We start from the raw sequence: 18,369 nt of genomic DNA on the forward strand, positions 1-18,369 counted from the left end.
CCATTCTGCTTTGTTTCAATGGTTCAGGCTGGTGGTGTTGGTGTAATGGTGTGGCGAATATTTTCTTGGCACACTTTGGGCCCATTAATACCAATTCAGCGTTGTGTCATCGTGACACAGCTCACCTCAGTATTGTTGTTGACCATGTCCATCCCTTTATGACCACAGTGTATTTATCTTCTGATGGCCACTTCCAGCAGGATAACACGCCATGTCATGAAGCGCAAATCATCTCAGACTGGTTTCTTGAACATGACAATGAGTTCACTGTACTCAAGTGGCCTCCACAGTCACCTGATCTCAATCCAACAGAGCACATTTGGGATGTGGTGGAATGGGAGATTTGCATCATGGGCATGCAGCTGATAAATCTGCAGAAACTGCGTGATGCTATTATGTCAATATGAAGCAAAATCTCTGAGGAATATTTTCAGTACCTTGTTGAATCAATACACACACACGGTGATGTCTATGAAGATGGCAACACAAACTAAACAGATACACATTCTTTAGGTTATTTATTAACATTTAATTTATTTTTCTCCCAGTTAAACAACCACTGACTGTCATGTCTTTCAGGAGAAGTTGGTGAATTAACAGGGTTTTAATCCATCCAGCAAGTCTAATCTTTCCTCTGCAGGGCAGAATAACATGGTGGCATCCATCATAAATCAGACAATATGATTATTAGTAAACACCAAAGTCCATTTTGTTACACATATTTAAGAACTGGAATATCAGATGTGTCACAATAACTAGGAAATTTGCCAATAATTGCAGAAAATTAAAAAAAAAAAGTTTAAAAGAAAAAAACTATAAGGTGATGCATAAATATTGGTCACATAAAAAAAACTCATCCAGGGTGACAGAGGGTGTATTTAATACTTACATGTAAAAGGGTTAATAAAGTAGATGAAACAGACTGTGCTGTTGTTCTTGTTTGTCTCAGACTTTTTGTGTTTCCAGGTCACCAACAGACACCTTCGGTTCCAAGTGTTTTTAGGGAACAGACGTGTGGCGCTCTTAGATTTTCCTCAGGTGTACGTGGATAATGGAGAATGGCACCATGTGCTTGTCGAGCTCAAGAGTGGAAAAGATGGAAAGGACATCAAATATATGGCTCTTGTTTCATTGGACTATGGCATGTTTCAGGTATATGATCTCAAATATTTGTTTGTAATATGGTTCAAACACAAATTGTATAGTGCTGTATGTAAATTTTACTCAAGTAAAGGTTTTTTGCTGTCACTAGTTTATCTGATATGTTTATCACTGATGTCCAATTTTGGATAAGCATGTATTAAAGGGGTATCCTGCCATTGTTTGCCATTTCGTTTGGTTTGTTTCTAAAAAAAAATATTTTTTATGAACCATCTGTCTTGTCCATCACATCTCAAATTATGTATTGTTTGCTTTAACTAAAACCAAAATATGACATTTACTGAAAAAATATTTATAATATGAACAAACTGTCATATATTTTACCTGATATACTAACATAATTATACCTAAAACTTAAAAGAAGTCACCATTCTTCTCAGAAAACTGTCAACTGTTGTTGAAATTTTTTACCAGATGTCAGTAACAATCAAAGTAATCCATACATACAAAGAAAACTAAGTTTAAAAATAAACTTTTTGTAATAAAATGAAATGACACATGGAAAAAAACATTGAACACATGAAGAAAGGGAGGTTTAAAAAGGCAAGGAAAGCCCAGACAGCAGCTGAAATCTCAAAGTAGTTTAGAGCAACCCTGCCCTTCATCACTGTAAATTAACATTAGATGCTTCAGTCTCAATGGTAGACATTTCAGCAACACTGATGCTAAACAGCAAAGGAAACTTACAACTAGTTTCAAAAAAAGAAAATAAAGCTGCTAGAATGGCCCAGCTAATCACCTGACTTTAATCCAATAGAAATTAAAAACTATAGACCAGTGTGCATGATAAGACCCACAGAACCATAAAATGCATGCAGAAATTCAATATATTGTTCTTATGTTGATCCATTATTGGACATTAAAAAAATTCAGACACAGAAAAATACTTCAGACACAGAATACTTCATACATATTTTACCTGCTGAAAGAGACTTAAAATATTAAACAAATCTTGGGAATACATTTGAGTAAGAAAAAATGTGTAATTGTTAGTTTTGATACAAACTACTCATTGGTTTTGATATCTAGAGGACAGTGGAGATCGGTAATGAGCTGCCCGGACTTAAACTGAGGAACTTGTTTATTGGTGGACTGCTTAAGAAAGATGACACTGTGCAGGGTGGATTTAATGGCTGCATGCAGGTAAATCCCACATACACATATTTATATAATTTAAAGGTGTGTATTGTCTTATTCATCCGGCTATGTTAATATGATTTTCTCATAGGGTGTGCGAATGGGCGAGACGTCCACCAACATTGCCAACATCAACATACGGCATGCAAAGCGAATCCATGCGAAAGACGGGTGTAATGTACCTGATGCATGCCTGGCTAACCTGTGTCCATCACACAGCCATTGTACAGACAACTGGACATCCCACACATGTGTCTGTCAGCCAGGTAAATACAGTACCACTAAAAAAAAACATGTCTTGGAGTGAAAAAAAAGGTTTACCTTTTCAGAAAGACAGCATAGCTGATCTAAACAGGGACCAGGTGGACAGAATCAGTGAAACTCTTGCCATGACAATTAAAAATGTACTCAGAAACTTTGACAATCAAGCAACCAATAAAACTATCTTTCTTTCTCTCTTTCCTTTTGCCCAGGTTATTTCGGCAGGGACTGTGTAGATGCGTGTTTATTGAACCCCTGTGAACACACTTCCTCTTGTGTTCGCAAACCAAGCACTAAACGTGGCTACAGCTGTGACTGTGGACACAATTACTATGGCCAGTACTGTGAGCACAAGTGAGTATCTCTACTTTCCTTTGGGTCAGTTATTCCATCCATCCAAACATTTGGCCATCCTTATCCATCTATTTGTCAATCCATCAAATAATTTATCTGGTAATTAATTAATTAATTCATTCATTTATTCATTCATTCAATTATTCATTAATTCATTCATTCATCCTTCCAGTCATCCACTTGTCTAGTCATTCATCCATACATTCATCAATCATTTCATCCATCAATCCATTAATTAATTAATTTATTTATTTATTCATTCATTCATTTATCTGCCCATCCATTCTTTCATCTGTACTTTCATTCATTCATTCATTCATTCATTCATTCATTCATTCATTCACTTATTCAGTCGTTCGTGTGTTTATTTGTTCATTCATTCATTCATTCATTCATTCATTCATTCATTCATCTAGTCATCTACCCATTCATTCATTCATCTGCCTGTCCACTTGTCCACCCATCCATTCATTCATTTATTCATTCATCTGCCTGCCCACTTGTCCATCCATCCATCCTTCCATCCATCCATCCATTCATTCATTCATTCCTTCTTCTATCCATGCATACAATCATCCATTCTTCCTTCCAGTCATCTAGCCATCTAGTCATTTATCCATCCATCCATCAATTCATCCATCCATTCATTCATGCATTCATTCATCTGCCTGTCCATTTCTGCACCCATCCATTCTTCTAAATGTTAACTCATTAACTAATTAGTTCATCCATCAGTGCATTCATTTATCCACCCATCCTTCCAGTCATCTACCCATCTAGTCATTTATCCATCCATTCATCCATCCATCCATCCATCCATCTATCCATTAATTAATTCATTCATTAATTAATTCATTCATTCATGCATTCATTCGTTCATTCAGTCAGTTAGTCAGTCAGAAATCCATCTGCCCATCTATTCGTCCACCCATCTTTTCTTCCATATACACATTCATTCATTCTTTCATCCATGCATTCATCCATCTATCCATCCATTCATCCGTCCATCCTTCCGATCATCTACCCATCTAGTCATTTATCCATCCATGATTTCATCCATCACTTCATTTATCTGCCCATTTATTCATTCATCCATTCATTAATTCATTGGTCCATTCATTCATTCATGCATTCATTCGTTCATTCAGTCAGTTAGTCAGTCAGAAATCCATCTGCCCATCTATTCGTCCACCCATCTTTTCTTCCATATACACATTCATTCATTCTTTCATCCATGCATTCATCCATCTATCCATCCATTCATCCGTCCATCCTTCCGATCATCTACCCATCTAGTCATTTATCCATCCATGATTTCATCCATCACTTCATTTATCTGCCCATTTATTCATTCATCCATTCATTAATTCATTGGTCCATTCATACATTCATTCATTTTTCCATCCACCCATCCTTCCAGTCATGCACCCATCTAGTCATTCATCTGTTCGTCAATCTATCAATTCATTCATTCATTCATTCATTCATTCATTCATTTATTCATTCATTCATTCATTCATTCATTCATCTGCCCATCCATTCATTCACCCATTAATTATTTTATCCATCCATCCATCCATCCATCCATCCATTAATTTATCATTTATTTATCAATCTATCCATTCATATGTATGTCCATACATATATGTATTTATTTGTTTATTTATTTGTTTGTTTTTTTATTATTCATTCATTCATCTTTTCAGCCGATCATCCATCCATCCTTAAATTCATTATAAAACCTTTCAATTGTTTGTCAGACATAAATGCACTTTTGCACTTGTCCAAGCAATCAGATGTAAACAGACTTTTTCCCATGTAAGCTCGAAAAATCCCCTTGTACTAAAAGAAGGTGTGTATGTTGTTATTTGAAGACACACGAAAATCAAAAATCTAATTTTCTCAACTTGTCATGTAGTTTTGAATTATTATTTTTCCATGACACTTAAAAATATTGTAAACTATTTGAACTGTTTAAATGGGGTTTGGTTCAAAACCTAATTGTACTTCACTAACTTAACTCCATGGAAAAAGAACACTGGGACATTCATATTTTTGTTTGTTCTGGAGAAGAAAGAAGACACACAGATTTGCAAATAATTGCAGAACATTAATTTTTGAGCGAACCATCCCTTTAATGTTTAGATATGGTAAGGATTAAGAAAATCGCTGCACTTTTAGTTGCGTGCTGAAACGCGCTGCAGACAAAAGCTTGATTGTCTGATGGTCTGTTTCATGAACTGCCAAGGTTTAGTGAGTAGCAAAATCTGTGATAGCAGATGCTGCCAGTGATTGTGATGCCATTGTTACGATGATCCTTTAATTGTGCTGTTTTCTTTAATTCTGGTAATTCCACATCTTTGGCATCCACACTGTAACACTTTTATTCATAATGCAGCAAGTTGACTTAAGCTTAGACTGCTGGGATAATCCAGTATTTGTCATACTTTCAACTAATAAAGATAAACTGTTCTCAAGCAGAACCATCAGGTATTTCTTTAATCATAATCTTTTTAATTGACATTTTATACAGTATATTTTCCACAAGATGACCCCTGTTTTTTTATCTTATATGTAATTCCCAAAGTGTTTTAACACTACTGCACATTATACACATTCTCAAACTGTAAGGGGTGGCATGGTGGCTCAGTGTTTAGCATTGTCACCTCACATCAAGAAGGTTGATGGTTCAAGTCCCAGCTTGGTCAGTTGGCATTTCTGTGTGGAGTTTGCATGTTCTCTTCGTGTTCGCATGGGTGTCCCCTTGTGCTCTGGTTTCCCCCACAGTCCAAAGAGATGTGGTATGAACAACGTATGCTCAATCTGAAATCGTAGCCCTATATATATTTCTGGAGAGCTCAAGTTTTGTAGCCAGAAGTACGTATGGTTGTATTAAAAGGAACGCTACAGGGTGGTATGACACCTTTCCTTTTCGTGCTTACCAGCTGACCACTTACCTCCATTGAAGAACGGCTCCAGAAAGCAAGACAAAAACAAAAGCTAAAAAATAAAATAAACAAGAAAATAACAAGGTCAAAATCTGAAATTGCTGTTAAAAATCAGGCGAGGGCTTTACTTCGGTCGGTTGGGTTTAGGGAAGAGGGCGTGTCAATGGGTGCTTTTCAAAACACTATTAGTTGGGTTTAGTGAAGGAGGAGGGTGGGTCAGTTGATCGGTCAGTCAGTCGACAGTGGTAGATTTACAGCAGGCTTGAATGGCACTTTCGAGAGAAATTTGACATCTCAAATAGTGTACACAGTGGCCTCTGGTGGATTCGCTAAAACAAAAACTACAAAAATGTTGGTGCTCTCCAGAAATGTATATTTCGGTACGTTTTTAAAATGAACCTGGGTTGGGTATAAATGTGTGTGTGTAAATGGGTGTATCCCAGTACTGGGTTATGGCTGGAAGGGCATCTGCTGCCTTAAAACATATGCCAGAATAATTGGTGGTTCATTCCACTGTGGCGACCTGTGATAAATAAATGGACTAAGCCAAAGGAAAATGAATGAACAAATAAACTGTAAGGTTTAACTGTAAATTCTATAAGGAGAAATTAATCTCTACCACAGAATATATTGTGTGTGATTTTGTCTTTTAATATGTCTGTGTAGTTTCTATTGACTTTTATATTAGTTTTAATATACTGGAAAATACCAGTTTAATATACCAGTTATTTTAAACAAAATAAATAAACTTTTTTTAAATAGTTTTCAATCAAAAAGTTAAAAGATTTTTTTAAAAGAGGACAATTAGTTTGTTGCAAGTAACAAAAAATGATTATAGTTTAAGGGCTCTATTTTGATGGTCCATGCCCATTCCCTTTAAGACCCAGCTGCGTCGCACCAAGAGCGCATTCACTATTTACAGGACGCAAAGTAAGTCTAAGTGGAAAAAATGAGCATTTCACAAGCAAACAGTTAACAGTTTTTTAACAGAAAACTGTTAAACAGAGCATCTACTGCGTGAGAATGAGAGATAATGGATCACTTTCACTTTCGCTCTTGGATAGGGAAACCTTTACGCACAGACATCAATTAGTCTATAAATAATTAATTTCGTTTGTTAAGCAAAAAGATTTGGTTCAAAACTATTTCTAAATTCAGTTCTATTTTCTAGCAAACGAATAAATGATTAATAATAACAAAGTTTGGTCAAAATACTGAGTTATTTCCAAATACACTTGCTATGCCCCATATGGTCTAAAACCTGACAGGTGGACAAATCTGAGCTTGTTTTTAACGAAACAAATATAAATATGGATATAATAAATAATACTGCTAATAATAATAACATTTTACAAAAGTAACTTGAATGAACTGAAAAAGCCTCCCGAGATGAAGAAAGTATGAAGGCAGTGGTTTTTAAATTACTGTAGGCTAGAAATTAATATGTTTTGTAATATTTTAATAATTTATATTTATATCATATATATATATATATATATATATATATATATATATATATATATATATATATATATATATCCTTAATATATTATATCTTTTTCATATGTAAAGATATTTGCGTATTGCTCTACATCTTGTGTGTAGTGTGTTAGCCTGGCGCACTTTGCGCCAGACAATAGACCGACTTTGTTTTGGTCTAAAGATCAGACTATTTACAGTTTCTCAAAATAGCAACGCGCCAAAAAACGCCTGCTTTTTTAGACCAGAACGCCTATGGGCGCACATTTGAGCGCAAATGCATTTGCTATTTAAACAGCGTGGCGCAATGCCTCAAAATGACTTTGCGCCAAGCTTAAAGTAGTAAAAGACTATTGCGCTGCGCCTTGCGCCACATTGCACCGAATGTATGATAGGGCCCTAAAAGTTTTTGAATTCTGAAAATTATTTAAATTGTTGAATTGTTTTAAAATAATGAATTAAAATATATTTCTAACATGATTGTGTGACTACAACATGATTTTCATTACAAAACTACAGTTCTTAAAGGAATATTTGTATATTGAATGCATTGAATACTTGATTATTGCTTTGTAAAGTCACTAAGATTTTTAAGATTGCATAAAGAAAGAATATTGTACAGTGAACGCAGTAATACTATAAAAAAATTAAAGTCTATGACATATAAACCCAGTATTACAAAAAAAAAATCTAAAAAATTTAAGTCTCAATGACGGAAACCAGCTTCCAAATTAAAAGCAGCTACATTAAGAACAATAGCATCAATGTGTTAAAGATGATAGAATTTTCTGTTTCCTTCCATTACCATAAAAAGACTCTCTGTTAAATGATCATAAAGGAAGTAAGTCTACAATGATGGATTGCTTTCACAATACATCATGTCAAGTTTGCCTCGCAGTATGAAACCACTGCTTTGATTTTACAGTGCAATTTCACGTCAAATTTCAAAGCAAATCCCTCTGTTTTCCAACTTCCAATTAGCCCCAGTCTTCTGTATTAGCACTCCTGGCTTTCATTCTGTGAAGTTTAAACAGTCTTTTTCTTTTTTGACGCGCACAGAGGAGATCAGCCTTGTGCTCATGGCTGGTGGGGAAACCCGACATGTGGGCCTTGCAACTGCGACCTCAGCAAAGGCTTCAAACGGGACTGTAATAAAACCACAGGAGAGTGTAGCTGCAAGGTAAGCAACAAGTGATCACATGCTACACAAAACAAAAAACTATAGAAAAGGATAAAGAGAATGCTTGAAAATGATCAGTTTCTGTGGATTTAGAACTGTAAAAATGCTGGGTTCCACACAATTCCTTCATGTTGTCCCAACACAAATCATTTAAATTAATCATTTTTAAGTGGATTGAAAATTAAACAATTAAATTGTCCCAAAAAACCTTTGAGAATTTTTTTTTTTTTTAACTAATCTTAAATAAGTAGTTTGAAAAATGCTGAAAAAAAATGCTGGGTTCCACACAATCAATTTGGGTTGAGTTCAATTCTTAGTGTTTACAATTTTGAGTGAATCGAGCATAAAACTAATAAAGTTGTCAAAAAAAAAAAAACACGTAAGAATTGTGTTGTTTGAACTCAATTTAAATACATTGTATGAACAAGCAGCAAAAGTCATTTTATGAGTGTGCTATGTATGGTTTGAGGAAAACAGTTAAAGATTTCTTAACTTTTCTGTTGAAATCTTGACAATGTGTTGTCTTAAAAATTAATATACAAGGGTCTGAAAGGATGCTACTATTTATGTCATTTTATGCATTTTGTTTCATCAGTGTCTAGAACAGAAACTGTACAGACATGTTTTTATAATCAGTTTACGAAAATGATAAAATATAATACTAATCTACACACTTTATTTTAATGTACAAACCGTGGTATTACAAAACCATTAACTAAGACTTTTAGCTTAATAAACTACTAATTAGCTGCATATTTATAGTTTTTCAGGTAGAAAGTGAAATTGGGTTGGATTGGGGCTGTACTTTATAAGTGCTAATAAACTAATAAACTTTATGAGTGCTAATAAAAGTGTTAATATCTTAATAACAGGCAGGTAATAAGCCAGTAGTAAGTGCTGTGAATTGTTACTTACAGTTTTTTACAATTGCTATGACACTTTTATCAATACATTTAACAAGTTTCCTAAACTCTTAACACAATTAGCACAAGCTCCGTCTTCGTGGGCTATACAATTAACACATTTCTTGTTGTTTTGACACAAAATGCATCCAGTTAACACAAATTTAAAATGCTTTAACTTCTTTTACACACAAACACAACCAAGAACAAAACAATGTAATTTTACAGTCAAATTTACAAATGCTTTAACACAGTATGTCAGAACAGATAACACCATGTTCTAAACAGAAATTATATAGGATAAAGTCAAAGTGAACAGCTGTTCTAATTGTGAATTGAAACACAAATATATTCCCTGTATTTTATTCAATTGCCAATGAGAAACAGCATATTGCGGTTACATAAATAAATAAATAAATGTATGTATATATATATATATATATATATATATATATATATATATATATATATATATATATATATATATATATATATATATATATATATATATATATATATATATATATTTCTTTATTTAATTATATAACCGCAATATGCTGTTTCTCATTGGCAACTGAAAAAAAAAAAAAATATATATATATATATATATATATATATATATATATATATATATATATATATATATATATATATATATATATATAAAACTGCAATATGAGTCTCACATATATATATATATATATATATATATATATATATATATATATATATATATATATATATATATATATATATATATATATATATATATATATATATATATGACAGCTGATTCCCATCTAGAAAGCACACTGATGTCTTGTTTTGGTTTTTCCAATCACATGATCATATGTTCTAATAGAGGACTCTTGAGGTTTTTGGAAGGAACATCAAAGAACTCTGTCACCAATACGTCCATGTAAGATTATGCAATACAGTCATTACTGTATTATACACAGTGTGTTTTGCAGTAAACTACTCTTTAAACCTGGAGTTCATTAGTACATACAGTACAGTACATATACAGTACAGCATTTGCATACACTGTGTCTAATTACTTTCAGAGAGTCATGAAGTTAGAGGCCAATCAAGTACCACATGAAATTTTCAATGTTGACAAGGCTGGGGATGTCGCCATAGGAAAAACATAATAGGCCAAAGGGCCATAGTTACCGTGCCGGGCCACAGAAGATATCAAGTATAATGTGGATGAGAACATGTGGTAAAAGACCGGGCAGTATAGAAGATTACTTTGTTATTTTATTATAATTGTGGTGCTTTTCCTGTTTGCAGTGATGTCCTTCTGCAAAAAAAGTCTGTGCTGCAGAAATTCTGTGTCTGTATTTTTTTTTACATAAACTGTAAATTTTATAAAGCAATTTTTTTCTTTGTTTTGTATAGAATTTTTGCCGTAAACGAAAGAAAATGCATGCATTTACTTAACCCAACGAAACAAAACTGTAACGAGACTTCAAATATAAGGGCAGAGCTGACACATAAACTAATGCAGTTTCTGTAATGTCAGCTGATGGTAGTGTTTTTATTGTCAGTGTGTTCTGACTGACTGAATGTTTATGTTGGAAGAGAACATGTGTTTGTGTTTTGAACAATAATTTCATTTTGAAACATGATTGCAGTGTTTTGTTAGACATGGTGTAGTGTGTTCGTTTATTATTGTATTTTGAAAAGTAGTTTAGAGGTTTAGTTTACAATGTGTGATTTTGAGCATAAAATTAACTGTTTTGCCAATTGTGTATTTTAGGTGTGTTACTGTGTTAAGAGTTTAGCAAACTTGTTAAATGTATTGAAAAAAGTGTCATAGCCATTGTAAAAAACTGTAAACTAAGGTGTTGCTTAAAATGTCCTTATTACAATAATTTATACACAATTATATTTAGTTATTAGTTCTCCTATGATATTTTATAAAATATATATATTTTTAAAAACCATAGTATTCACTATTATATAATTATTTTCTTCTGTAGAAAGTCTAATTTCTTTTAGTTTAACTGAAATATTTTTAAAATCTAAGATTATTATTAATCCCCTTATGAAATAACTGTTTATGTTTGGCTATAGAACAAATCACTGTTGTCCAGTGTCTTGCCTAATTAACCAAACTTGCCTAGTTAACCTAATTAACTTAGATAAGCCTTTAAATTTAACTTTAAACTGTATTCTAGCATCTTGAAAAATAACTAGTAGAATATTATGTACTGTCATCATGGCAAAAGCAGAATAAATTCATTATTAGAAAAATCAAATTTTCTGTAATTGTGAAATCTATTATATTTAAAAACAGGTCTAATCATTATTAATGATCTTTTATTGATTATATTTGATCAGTTATGTAGTTTTTATATTCTGATATAAAATTTTGCCTTTAGAAGAATTTCATTACCAAACAGGAATTTGCGTTTAAAAGGAATTTATGCTTTATATAAAGTCTCATACCATATCTGTATTTGTTTTATTAAAATACAGTAAAACAGTAATTCATATATATGTAAACACTACACATACTGTATACATTCTGGCAAATAAAAAGTGTCTACTAAATGAGTAAATGTAAACATAATGTAACTTTTTCAGGACAACTACTTTCGTCCACTCGGAGGAGACACCTGCTACCCGTGTGACTGTTTCCACTTGGGCTCTCATTCACGGGTGTGTGACCCTGTGACGGGACAGTGCTCCTGTAAGACAGGTGTTGTGGGCCGCCAGTGTAACCGTTGCGACAACCCATTTGCTGAGGTCACAGTCACTGGATGTGTGGGTATGTATCTGTTAAAGAAACACTTCACTCAAAACGGACATCTCTGCAATCATTTACTCAACCCATCACTTGTTACAAACCTGTTTGACCTGCTAGAAGCATCCATTTCCCTGTATTTTCCCTCCTTTTGCATGAAATGTGTCTTTAAGTCAACATTCTGCAGACAAAAACACTATTTTTGCAACTCCTGAATAGGTCTTGAAACCCCCCTCTTTCGGTTCAAGTCTACCTCAGATTTTTTTTTCAAAAAATGCTCTATGATGGGTATGGAGTGTTGTGAGCAGAAGGGAGTATTGGGCATGGCTGGCAAAGCAGAGGAAAAACAGGTGGGCTCACCAGCTCAAGACAAAAAATTACTATAAATGAAGATAACTTTTCTGATCCTGAATCCCCGGGTCTGAATGCAGACAGTCACAGTGGATAGCTGTACAGCAGGTCTCTTTCCCTATCTATTTCGGTAATCTGGAGGATTTTAAAAATGGGCAAACACAGCAGCATGGATATAGTCAATGTCTGAATGGTAACAAACTTAACTGATAAAAGACAAAGTCCGCCATTCTCCATTTCTCATAAAATTCTCACAAAAAAAATGATTGCTGCACTTGTTGGTTGGCGGCATCGGTGTGTCTGACATCATCATGGAGAAAGTCATGCAACACCGTGGATCATCGAATCAAACACTTACAACCCTTTACAACCACCTAAATACTGTGTGCCATGAGCTGTCTCACAGCTTGACAGGTCTGTGACTGTCCATTTCTTTGGAAAGCATGTGCAGTCACGAATAGTCAAGAAGCAGCATCTTCTTATAGAATATGAAAACTCAGTCTATGAATAATCATAAGAAACCGACGTGTCATCACTGGACAGGCAGATATTGCTGCATCACCGATTATGGTCCTGCTTCAATGATGATTTTAAGGCCGGAAAATTTAATTAGCTGACAAAAGCTCAAAATTATCCAGTTTTCCCCACAATTATAGCAGGTGCTAGCATTGTCATAATTAATAGTCAACACACACAAATATGTTATAATCTCAAGGATACAAAAGGGTTTCCTAAAGATAAAATAAAAAAAGGCCTCATTGGAGCCACTACATAACAGATCTGACAGATTTCACTTTCTTACTCTCACTTCATTTGTTTGTCTAGTGGTATATGATGGCTGTCCTAAAGCCTTTGAAGAGGGGATCTGGTGGCCCCGGACCATGTTTGGTGGACCTGCAGCTACAAATTGCCCCAAAGGATCCAGTGGTGAGTCTGATGGTTGATAAAACTCTTTGACTAAATTACAAATTCACTAAATCAATCAATAGTATGCACACACTTGACTGAATTTGAGATTATATTTTACTAAACAAAAATGTATCTATTGCCCAATTAAGATTATTATCATTTTATCAATATTTTGTCAAAATTATATATTTCCCAACAATTTCTATTCTCATTTTAGTTAAAGTTTTGTCTTTTTTATCATCCATTTTTAAAATGTTTTCTTTTTTTTATTATTTTTAAATTATTATTTATGTAAAACAGTAGAACTAGTTTCATTACTCTTGAATGTTTAAATTTGTATATATTTGATTTTTTTTAAAAAACACACGTGTGTGGGTTTCCTCCGGGTGCTCCGGTTTCCTCCACAGTCCAAAGATATACGCTATAGGTAAATTAAGAAAGCTAAATTGTCCATAGGGTATGTGTGTATGTCCTGAACCTCCAGTTGGGGGTTGAGCGTTGGCCTATAACAACCCAACTCATAAAAACTAGATGTTACAAAACACCGGTGCGGCTAAAGATCAACTTCAATGTAAATGGTCCTTGAACTGGACGTATGTATTTATATGAGCAATATCACACGAGTAACAGTGCGATATGGCTGTATATCAGCACTGGTGGGAGGCATGCGTTGGCACGAGGCCAAAAAGAAAGTTAAACACGGAAAGTATAAAAATGCTTTTGTATTAGGAACTACTTTCTTCTGCCATTCAAATTCATAACAGATTGAACGCCCCCTGCTGGCCTCACTAACACCACTTCTGGCAGCAACCCAGCTTTCCCATGTGGTCTCCCATCCAGGTACTGACCAAGCGCAGCCCTGTTTAGCTTCAGTGGGCGACCATGTGAGAGTTGCAGAGAGCTAACATGCTGGCTACTCTTCAGACCAAAGATGGCTCTAATCTTCTAATGGCTTATAATGCAGTCATGTTGCCATCTTGCGAATAGACAGCGTCAACCGTCTTTGGTATGCTCAGTATGGCAATCTAATGGACGCTGATGCTCTGTCCCTCAGAAATTATAAACATTTTAAAATACGCACTATCCTTATAAATAAACTGCATATTTGCTATCTAAACAACTACATTCTCGACTAAAAAACCTAAAAAAGTACATGATGTTGTCTAACAGCTGCAATATTTGCACATATACAAATTCTATTTGTGTTATTTAAATTTCATTGTATCAAATGTAAATTTATTTAATTTCGTTTTTCCAAATATGTAAAAATAACATATAATCCCATACTCATCATACAAATATTTTCATCATTTTATAATATTTTTAATATATACATAATTGGTATCCTTAATGGCATTTCAGTAGTCCATTGTTGAATGTGATTTAACAGGCACAGCTATCCGTCACTGCAGTGATGATAAAGGCTGGTTTCCATCAGAGCTCTTCAACTGCACGTCGCTCAGCTTCTCAAAGCTCAAGAAAGCGGTCTGTGGCTCTTCTGTTTTGCTTTATTAAATACTAGCTGGAATACTAGTCAAGATATTTTCAAGCATCCCGTGACAAGTGTTTCGTCTTTCTCTTGTGTTTTAGAGTGAGGATCTGTATGCAAACGCTTCTCGAATGGATGGAGAGAGATCCAGAAGTCTTGCAAGTCTGCTTCAGTCGGCCACAGGACACACATATCGTCTTTTTGGGAATGATGTGAGGACGGCCTACCATCTGCTGGCCAGTGTGCTGGAGCACGAGAGTCTGCAGCAGGGATTCGAGCTCACCGCCACACATGATACTGATTTCAACAGGGTAAAATCCACACACACACACATACTTGAATGTATGGTTTCTGAGGACTCTTGACAGGCTTAATGTATTTATACTGTTAAACTGCTTATTAAATGGCCTTAACCAACCCCATAGAAAACTTGTGGCAAATATTGAATGTCAAATAATCTCTTCTAAAGTATGATTTGTAAGTGTTTTGAACTACAAGGATATACTGTAAGCCATGTCCTCATAAACCACACACAACAACTGCACACACACACAAAATCTTTACAGCTCAAAAGCTTTACATGTTTTCATATTCAGGTTCAGTCTGATGAAATCTTATTGTAAAAACCAAATAGGAGCTAAAGTTGGTCAAGATGATCTACCTTGTTGACACTTATTTACGTAACTATTTAATGTTATTTTACAGTGCTGTACAATTAAGTTCTTTTATTTTGACATTTTTAATTACTTTTCAGATTTTTTTTTTAAAAAGAGCAAGACTTTTAACGAATATTTTAGTGTTTTTGTTTTCTTGCATTCTTTTGATTAATTAACTTTTATATATTTAACCAATTTTTTTATATTAATGTATTTTATTATATCTTATATTATAGTTCTCATTTTCATTTAAATTAAATTCATACTATAAATACAATAAATATTAATTAAACTATTCAGACATATTAACAATTATACAGTAATACAAATGACAAAGCCACAGCCATCATTACCAAAGCTTTAACTAACATGGTAATTTAAAAAAAAAACGATGCAGATTATTAATATAAACAATAGTTACTCTAGCAGCTCCTTAAATCATGTTTTCATTTTATTGTTGAAAAAGTGAAACAACGTAGCCAGGATAATGTGAATAAGGTTATACAGCACACTGTTCCCTTTGAAGATTTCCTCAAGGGTCTGTTTTCCATATCAAACTTGCAAAGTCCGAAATTACAGGGAGAGGATGCGAGACTGAACTGTGTGTGTAAGCTACTTAATATTGAGGAAAAGCCCCAATCAGATAGGCGAATCTCAGACGCCCCGCCTCCGGTTTCAGATGTCTCCATTTTCCACCATCCACACTGAGACGGAGCAGCAGCGTTTTAGAATGAAAACGGCCTCTCCAGCATTTCCAAAACGCTCCGTTTTCGGCACTCGAAAACTTCGGCGTAGTGTGGACGGATGGTGTAACCGTAGCAAAACTTAGTGTAAACGGGGCATAATACAACCTCTACTTTGGAGAAAGTCAGGAAAGTGGGAGTGTCCAGCTCTGTTTAGGGGGAAGTGTCGGAAGAGGGAAAAAGGCAAGGTCCATAAAAAGTTGCATAAAAATGGGAGTGTCGGTTTGGGCATGCTCTGATTTTCACAGAGGCAAAACAAACACAGACGCAGAGGAGAAAGACAGTGACTGTGTTTACATGGACATCAGTAATTGAATTATTTGCCAAATTATTAAATGGTGGATCCCTCGTGATAAATGAGATATTTGATTTGAGGAATTACTGGAAGTGTTTATCTTTCATGCAATGTTTGTTACCGCACAGCAAATGAGAGAAAAAAAAACCTCCGCATTTCTCAGTAACTTAGACGCAATCTGTTGGTAGCATCAGAAAGCTGTGTGTGTTATTCCTGTCACAAAATGCGGCGAAAATCCTCCACGACGGTAAGTTTGGTTGTGGTGCTTACACGTTGACAGTCAGGAGAGCAGCATTTACAGCAGATTTTTCAGTCCATAATACTGTAGTGATATTAACGTACAGTAAACTTTATTAACTTCGAAATCATTTGACTAAGGTCCATCTATAAACACTGAAAGAGTACTGCTGACGATACAAACTTACTTTGCCTCAGAATAAACAAACAAAAACCACTAGTCGCTCACTTACCAAATCTGTAGAGACAGGACAATCAACACCAACTGGATCCGGGTCTTTCTAAAAAGTAGACAAGCGGCAAATCCGGATTTCACCATTTCCAGATGAGAAAAGCTCTCGGGTGAAAAATGTTCCTTAGACACTGTTCCTTTTTTTTTTGTCGCGCGTCGCGTGCACAGATCCACACGTGGGTCCAGCTGCACTCCCATTGAGGGAAAATTAAAACAAAACCTTCACTGCAGCAAATTATAAAAGCAGCACTGACAACCCGTATCTCCAATCAATTCATGTTCTCGTGCTTGGCAACACAATGTGTCGTCTCTCTGCCGTCTAAACACTGTACAGGTAAAAACTCGTCTTTGAAGCTATCATATTAATGAAGTTGCACCGCATACATTAAAGAGCGCGCTGATTTATGACGGCAAATCAATGCCAATATTAATCGAGTGCAGCGGTGATGTTTGCGCGCGAGGAGAAGTGAACCGTGAGCAGATTACAGGTCTACACGCGAGAAAAGTACAGCTCGCGAGCGCATAGGGGATCTTCACGCGCGCGCTCAACTGATCCAGCGCGAGAAAACAAGTCCCGCGCGCGCACATCATCATCTGTGCGCACGATGGACGCTCTCGCGAGCGAGGTCATGCCTACAGCGCGCGCGCGCGATCAGTTCTCTCCGCTCGCTCGCTGGTTCTTCTCTCTGCTCGCGTGAAACCGATTTGATTTTTGTCAGTCCTGGGGCGGGACTTGGTGTACTTGTTATCTCTAACGCTATTGGCTACTCTGCCTTTCCGGAAGTTAGCCGTGATTGGACGCAGGTTAAAAGATCACGCCATTAAATATATATACAATTTGCAAGTCATAATCATAAGAAACTTTCTGAGAACTTTATGAACTTTATGAGAATTCAATCTCGAGAAACAGTCAAATAATGATAATTAATCTTCTAAAATAATGACTTGCATTCTTGTAACATGACTTTCTGAACCCATTTGATTTTTTCCCGTGCAGCACTTCTGGTTTGTTGTATTTTACTTCATTATTAACCACAACAGCAGAGCTCATTATGACACCTGGGGTTGATCTTTCTAGGAAATATTGTCTTCAGAAGAGTTTATTTGGTTTTTAGATCTTTCCATACAATGCAGATGTGCAGTGCAGCTTTGTATATTATTATAATTATTAAACTTTTTTGTAATATAGATCAGTGGAAAAAAAAAATAAAAAAAAAAATATATATATATATATATATATATATATATATATATATAATTTTTATTTTTCAATCTCATTTTTA

At 34.9% G+C, this 18,369-nt stretch overlaps 1 protein-coding gene across 1 annotated transcript in view; it reads left to right on the forward strand.

Annotated features, from left to right (window-relative positions):
* celsr1b (cadherin EGF LAG seven-pass G-type receptor 1b) overlaps positions 1-18,369 on the forward strand; it is a 112,617-nt gene that overhangs the window by 62,427 nt on the left and 31,821 nt on the right. Inside the window, exons 10-18 of the mRNA XM_087312112.1 lie at positions 967-1,152; positions 2,191-2,304; positions 2,390-2,564; positions 2,772-2,913; positions 8,400-8,520; positions 12,015-12,198; positions 13,351-13,452; positions 14,825-14,919; positions 15,025-15,234. Of these exons, the coding sequence (XP_087168238.1) occupies positions 967-1,152; positions 2,191-2,304; positions 2,390-2,564; positions 2,772-2,913; positions 8,400-8,520; positions 12,015-12,198; positions 13,351-13,452; positions 14,825-14,919; positions 15,025-15,234 (1,329 nt within the window). The remainder of the gene's footprint in view (positions 1-966; positions 1,153-2,190; positions 2,305-2,389; positions 2,565-2,771; positions 2,914-8,399; positions 8,521-12,014; positions 12,199-13,350; positions 13,453-14,824; positions 14,920-15,024; positions 15,235-18,369) is intronic.

Source organism: Danio rerio, chromosome 25 (genome assembly GCF_052040795.2).
Source record: "Danio rerio strain M-AB ecotype USA chromosome 25, GRCz13ab, whole genome shotgun sequence".
In the NCBI taxonomy this organism is placed as follows: domain Eukaryota; kingdom Metazoa; phylum Chordata; class Actinopteri; order Cypriniformes; family Danionidae; genus Danio; species Danio rerio.